This window comes from Syzygium oleosum, unplaced genomic scaffold (assembly GCF_021117445.2).
Source record: "Syzygium oleosum isolate NSW1041296 unplaced genomic scaffold, Sole_v2.1 Sole_v2.16, whole genome shotgun sequence".
NCBI lineage: Eukaryota > Viridiplantae > Streptophyta > Magnoliopsida > Myrtales > Myrtaceae > Syzygium > Syzygium oleosum.
In genome coordinates, this window is record NW_026607500.1 from 2,160,738 (window position 1) to 2,167,727 (window position 6,990).

The window sequence follows — 6,990 nt, forward strand, 5'->3', positions numbered from 1 at the left end:
TTCAGTCAAGCTCATGGCTGGCATGCCTCCCAGATAATTCCCCGAGACTAATAAAGCTTCTTATTTGGGAACGTGCTAAGTTCGAATGAATTGGAGCTAAAAGAATGCTAATGAGCTGATTGAAATATGGTCCTGAAGTACTGATATCTCCAACAAATAAATTGGGACTGATAGAGTTAGCTTACTTTTGAGGGCTTGACAGATTGAATTACCGGGAAGAACTGAGTATCAGTTTGTGCAAGTCCATTAAAATTCTACTGGACCTTTTAGTATTAAATCGTCTGAGGCAACTAGAGATCACATCTTACTTTAATCTAGTTGAGATTTGAGGCCTTTATGAGTTGGAGTTCATGGAAGAACTGCATATCGCTTGTTGTTCGTCCATCAAAAGATTGGAGTTTTCAACAATTAAAACATCTTAGAATTAATTGCTAAAGGCCGCAACAATCTACCTGATTTTCGAGGTGTTGATAGTTTGGATTTCTCGGAAGAGATGGATATCTCTTGGTACAGGGCCATTGAAAAATTACCAGAGTTATCTTGCTCTGACACCTTAAAAAAGTGAAACATCAGCTTCTCTTTACTGTGAAAAGCTAAATGTTGAACGACACGACTCAAAATTTGAATATCCAGAGCAACTGTTAGTAAGAGATTGTTGTGAATTTGTCCTGGATTTGAAGCCGCTAAAGACCTTGGATATTTCTGGACACAACTCACAGAGGCGAGTACCGGGATATCATCGAGCAAACCTCTTGGGCCACAACCTCCTTTAGTGTCATTAAACATGGTCTGGTTCTAATGATAGAATGATCATGTACCAGAGGCAATGCTGTGTTGAGTCATATACTTTCATTACCAATTAACCATGTCGAGATGATTCATGTAACATAACAAAGGCAAATGAAGCCAGTAGTCTACCAACTTTTTGCAGAGATTTATTACACACTGTGTTGTCTGCTTGACTAGAGGGTCTTTCTTGACCGGAAGCTGCTGTTTCCTCCCATGTCTTGCAAAATTGAAAGATCACTGGGAAGTTGGTCATGGAAGTTGACTACACGCTTTAGTTAAATCTTGCTCTCAGTTATCAACTAAGATTGCTTTGAACCTTCACATTATATCAATAGCCAGCAAGAGCAAACGAAGAAAAAAATTATTTTTTGAATTTTCGGTTAATTCTCTCTTTTTCTTTTCCAAATGATTGTGGCCGACGTGGACCATTGGCTAAGTTAGAGCCACAAAAGATGGGTTGGCGATAGAAAAGCTGATGTGGTCAAATGAGTAGAATTAGAGTTTTAAAAAAATTAAAACAACAAACAAAATGTAGGTATTTGCAGAATGTAAGAGTTTTCAGTATTCAGAAAGACATATTTTCAACTTCTAGTTCAGTATTTCTTGTTACAAGAGATGCCTTCTCTTTGGGAGGTGATGCCTATCATAATTACTTGATTTTTGAGATGGGTGCCGTTAACCACTCTACTTCACCAAGCTTAGTAGATATAGAGGATCTTATACACAACTTCTTGATAATCAACTTAGAGTATTCAATGCGCCAGAAGGATGGTTGGAAGGTTTGTCTTTTTATGTAACCTGATGATACCTCTTTTTTCCAACTTAATATAAGGTTCTTGATGTTGATGTTGTGTGGCATTTCATTGTTGGGGCCAGTGGTCCTTGATAGTTGCATCCTTGCTGTTGTTTCTTGGCGTGCTATGGCACATTGAGCTTACAGAATACTGGATCTTTATTGTTCCAGGTGGCGGTTCTTTACTTAATTTGACCCAGCCAAAGACTGGCATTTCATTATAGCTTCAATATATGAAATTTGCTTCCATTTTCAGAACCCTTTTCTAAGATTGACTTGAATGTATGCCAAAGTAATTGACTAGAATGATCACTACAGCTAGGCCTTTTATGCTGTAGAGTATGTACAGATTCTTTGGTTAAACTGTAATTCTGATAATTCTTTAATTTACTTGACTCCCTCCAAGATGTTTAATTCAATAAATGTGGTGTACTGTATTTAAAATGTAGCAAGGGACTACCATCAAGGTAGTCAAACTTGCTTTGTTAACAAGGACGGTGAGGTCCTATCTAAAATTTCACCAAACTGAATGTTTCAGAAAACTCCAAACTAAAAATTGATCAAGAGACAAATTTAATTTCACAATTCTCATAGAATCAGTTCCCCTAACCATGCCATAACACATGCAAAAAAGAACCATAACATCATATACCCTTATTCCTTCGGGTTCAAATCAGAAAAATAGCATCACATAACTAAAAAAGTTAAATTCCATTCAAAACGTAAGTGTAAATTAAGATGTCAAGCATTATTTTATTTAGGGCATCATTTACTTTCGAATTTTCATTTACTGCAGAAACAACGTTTACCCCTTTCAAAGTGAAAAAGAAACAATAAGCAAGGAACCAAGGCGGTACTACAACTGTAAAAAAAACTAAGAAGAAACTTCAAAGTCTAACCTATTATCCAAATTGGAAAGTGGTTTTATGGAAACTCAATAACTCAAAACATGTTGCCAACTATTCTGTACATCAAAGAAAATGGGATAAGTGCACTAGAAGTCCTAAAACTTATCACGAAAGTGCAATTGAGTCCTAAAACTTTCAAAAAGTGCAAACAAGTCCTAAAACTTGTCACGAAAGTGCACTTGAGTCCTAAAAATTTCAAAAAGTGCAAACAAGTCCTAAAACTTGTCAAAAAGTACAATTAATGGAAGGACTTGATCAAAAAGTACAATTAATGGAAGGACTTGATTGAATCAATTTGACAAGTTTTAGGACTTGTTTGCACTTTCGTGACAAGTTTTAGGACTTGTTTGCACTTTTTGAAAGTTTTAGGACTCAAGTGCACTTTTTGACAAGTTTTAGGACTCTTTTTGAAAGTTTTAGGACTCAATTGCACTTTCGTGACAAGTTTTAGGACTTTGAATGCACTTATCCCAAATTTGATTCTAAACTCTCAAAACCTCTCGCATTTCTCTCCCTCCAAGTAAGGCAGAGCATTGCTGGAGGGATTGCAGAAAACATTGTTCTTCGCTCTTTGTTATTTACATAACAAACCCATTCCAAACCCAAAGTTCTTCCCTAACCGTAGAATCCTCAGCCAATAAATTGCTGATAGTCCACATGGTTTGCCCCAGTTTTCTCACTCTGGGGCAGTGAATTAGGATGTGGACATCTGACCTAGATGCACGCTTACATGAGTTTATTATAAAAGTAATCTTTTCCTAAGAATATTTGATTGTTCTGGGATTGTCACTTTTTTTATTGTAAAGCTTCATCGATGATATTTTCATACTTGTGTTGCAAGACGACCTATTTTATGACTTGCTTGGTTGGTGGTGCTTTAGAAATGGCCTGCCATGAACTATAGTAACGTAGATAGCATGCCAAGGTGATTTGTTTGTGTTGCTACCAAGAGACGAGTGTTTCTCTTTGTTGACTGGCGGATTTGTGTATTTTACATGTTTATGACTTAAAGCAGTTTCAGTTGTGCAGTTTGCTTAGTAGTTCTTTCTCTTGCAGGATATTGAAGCTACAATTCACTGTGCTGAATGGCTCTCTATAGTTGGTGGTTCTAGTACAGGAGATCAACGAATTAGGTATCAGTATTTTACTGGTTGTTGCTTTCGTACTTATTTTGTTTTTTAAGTATCTAAAATGGAGGATTTACAGTTGATTATCCTTGAAATGACAAATTAGCGTCGTTTCTAATGGCAGCAATAACTTTACTTTCACACCTCATGCATAAAGTCACAATGCTCTTTTTATGTAGCTGCTTTTTCGCCTTTTGGTTTGACTTCATTGGTAGGGAGTGGTCTTAACACATTTTAATCGATCAATTAACTATTTCAGTAATTTTCTGCTTCTCAAACGTTTATCTAGTTATTGGTGATTTTAGACTCGTGTGCAATTCGAGATTTATGAAATGTGTATTATTCTTTAAAAAACAAATTGTTTCTCAGTCTTGTGATGTAGCTTACAAGAGTAGGAAAATCATCAATGAGTTAGTGTAAAGTGCACTAAATATTCATTTTTAATTGTACAGGACCGAGATTATATGTTTTCATTATCTGAAAGAAATTAGTCACTGTAGATCAAAGAAAAATCTTACTGGTTTAACTTAAGCTCTGATTGAACACATCTCATACTAATATAGGCTAATCTAATTTGTTTGTATGATTTAACTTAAATGGAAAATGGCCTGAATATGTTTAATAACAAAACACTTAGTTATCTTTTTTGTCAAATCATACTTATTGGTTCCCTTGCATGCAATGTGTAACTTTCATGGTTCTCTGAAGACGTGAGGAATCCTTGCCTATTTTCAAGAGAAGGCTTCTGTGTGGTTTGCTGGACTTTGCTGCTAGAGAATTACAAGTTCAGGTAAAGCCTAGAAGTTTGTTTCATCATTCCATTTAAGTTTTCTTGATAAGCTGAAGTCAGTCATTATCTGTTGACTAGAAAGACCTCCTTAATTAACGTGACGTGATATGCCATAACCTCAGTCTCTCATCTCAAGCATTCTGTCTTGGTTTTTCATGCCACTTGTGGAATTCACTGATAATGTTTTTGTGCTGCTTTTCCTCTAGCATAGTTATATATGCTTTAGACCTTTTGATGAAAAATAGGGTGAAAAGTCTGACATCTTTCCTAAATGTGTCACTTGTGCAACAGACTCAAGTTATTGCTGCAGCAGCTGCTGGTGTTGCAGCCGAGGGGTTATCCCCAAAAGAGGCAAAAGTGGAAGCAGAGAATGCTGCACAGCTCTCTGTGGCTCTTGTAGAGAATGCAATAGTGATGTTGATGCTTGTTGAAGATCATTTACGATTGCAAAGCAAATTATCTAATGCATCAAGGGCCACTGATATTTCCCCTGCTCCCCTTTCTCTTGTATCTCCGTTGGGTAATTGCTCAAATTCATCAACAAATATTGGAGAGTCATCAGAACCTATGGATGACCGTTGATCATTGTTCAGTGATTCTGCTGGACTCCCTCTTGATGTATGTATTATGTCAAGATTTGCTAGAACAAACGGTCTATTTTCACTTGTATATGTTATCTGTTTATGTACTTATTTTCTTTTGCGCCTTTCTCTTTCATTTATTTGTGAAATTGAATAGTTTTTATTAAAAGCTGCGAATCCAGTCGTTTTCCATAAATCAAGTGAATTGTTGGAAAGTCGGGGAAAACGAGCTGTTCTTCTAACCATTTGCCTGTTAGTTTTTTGTTTTACTAAAATGTAAGAAGTCATGCTGCAAGAATCCTTCCTGATTCTTTTCTCCAAATGTAGGAGGAACCTTTACTGAGTGTATCAGCTTTCCTGTTACTTCTGTGAATAGTAGTTCTCTACCTCGGTGTACGCTGAAAAGGAGTACTGTCGTTAATTAGTTTTCTGTCTCTTTCCTGTTATTTTGTGGACACATTCCTATATCTTATTGTGGAATTGGCAATTATCTTCTTTCAGGTGCTTGCTTCTATGGCTGATGCTAATGGTCAAATTATCTGCTGCAGTTATGGAGCGTCTGACTGCTGCAGCTGCAGCTGAGCCTTATGAATCTGTTTCCTGTGCTTTTGTGTCTTACGGTAGCTGTGCAGTTGATTTAGCGGAGGGTTGGAAATTTAGGAGCCAGATATGGTATGGTGTCGGCCTTCCATCAAAAGCCTCTGTCCTTGGTGGTGGAGGTAGTGGCTGGGAATGCTGGAAGTCTGCTTTGGAAAAAGATGCAAATGGAAACTGGATTGAACTTCCATTGGTAAAGAAGTCAGTTGCCATGCTTCAAGCTCTATTACTGGATGAGTCTGGACTTGGGGGTGGTCTTGGTATTGGCGGAGGATCAGGCACTGGTATGGGAGGAATGGCGGCGCTCTACCACTTACTAGACAGTGATCAGCCATTCTTATGCATGCTCAGAATGGTCCTTCTTTCAATGAGGGAAGAGATCCACTTGATCGACGGTGTTGGATATTGATCATCGTTACATTAGTCCATAGTGGAGATTGAATCTATCCAACGGTTGAAGGCATCAATCCTTGTCAAATAAATCTAATGGTAGAGATCGAATTCCGTTGTCAATCTAACGATTTTAAAGAACCCCTTTGGGATCGATGATGTGGCGATCCTTTGGATTGATGACGTGACAAACTTTTTTCCATGACACAAGGCCATGAGCTCGGGGATCAAGCAACTGTGGTTGCCGCAAGCTCGAGCTCAAGCATCCACGGCCGCGGGCTTTAGATATGTCAACCATGCCGCTCCGTGTCCGTGGTGGCTCCGAGACTCTGCATAGAGTGTCCCTGACCATGAGTCTTTTATCTAGCCGCCATCGCCTTGAGTTTGAAGAGCTTGAGCTCAAGCATTTGAGCGGCCATGACTAATAACGTCAGGAACAGCCATCGTCGTGAGAGCTTGAGCACTAGCCGGGGGTTGCAAGAAACTGGATCGAGGAAGCTCTGGTTAATACGGCCATAAGTTTGAAGCTCAAGCGACCATGGCCGCAAGCTTGAGGTGGCAATAGAAGAGATAGAGAGAGGCGTTGATAGAAAGAATAGAAGAGAGAGAAAGGCCATGAATACCGCGATATGGCACAATAGAAAGAAAAGAGGAGAGAGTGGAGCGGCCTTGCTCGCGATCTTGAATCTTGAGCTGTCGTGGCTACCATGACCTTGAGCTCTGCGGCCGCTAGCTTTGGGCTTAAGCTCGAAATCCATGGCTATGGTGGCTGCGAGAATAAAGAAGAAAACAGGTGTAGAACAGAGAGGAGAAAGAAGGAAGAGATGGTCACAAACAGAGAGGAACGGGGGAGAGTCCTTGTAAGTCAAAACAACCAAAAGTTCCCCGTCGGTAAAACAAATCCGTCATCGGAACAGAAGAAGGATGACTGGGTGTGACTTTTTATGAAGTACATGAACGGTTTCTGGACAAGGAAAATACCGAGATGATTTTTGAACTTCTAGTAAAAATGAAT

General features: G+C 38.7%; 1 protein-coding gene across 1 annotated transcript; it reads left to right on the forward strand.

Annotated features, from left to right (window-relative positions):
• The first annotated feature begins 1,462 nt into the window (after window positions 1–1,462).
• On the forward strand, window positions 1,463–5,753 carry LOC115689443 (BEACH domain-containing protein C1-like). The gene is made up of 5 exons (XM_030615475.2): window positions 1,463–1,568; window positions 3,547–3,623; window positions 4,326–4,407; window positions 4,699–5,025; window positions 5,490–5,753. The coding sequence occupies exons 1-4, from the start codon at window positions 1,545–1,547 to the stop codon at window positions 4,987–4,989; spliced, it is 474 nt and encodes a 157-aa protein (XP_030471335.1). The 5' UTR covers window positions 1,463–1,544; the 3' UTR covers window positions 4,990–5,025; window positions 5,490–5,753.
• The last annotated feature ends 1,237 nt before the right edge of the window (window positions 5,754–6,990 follow it).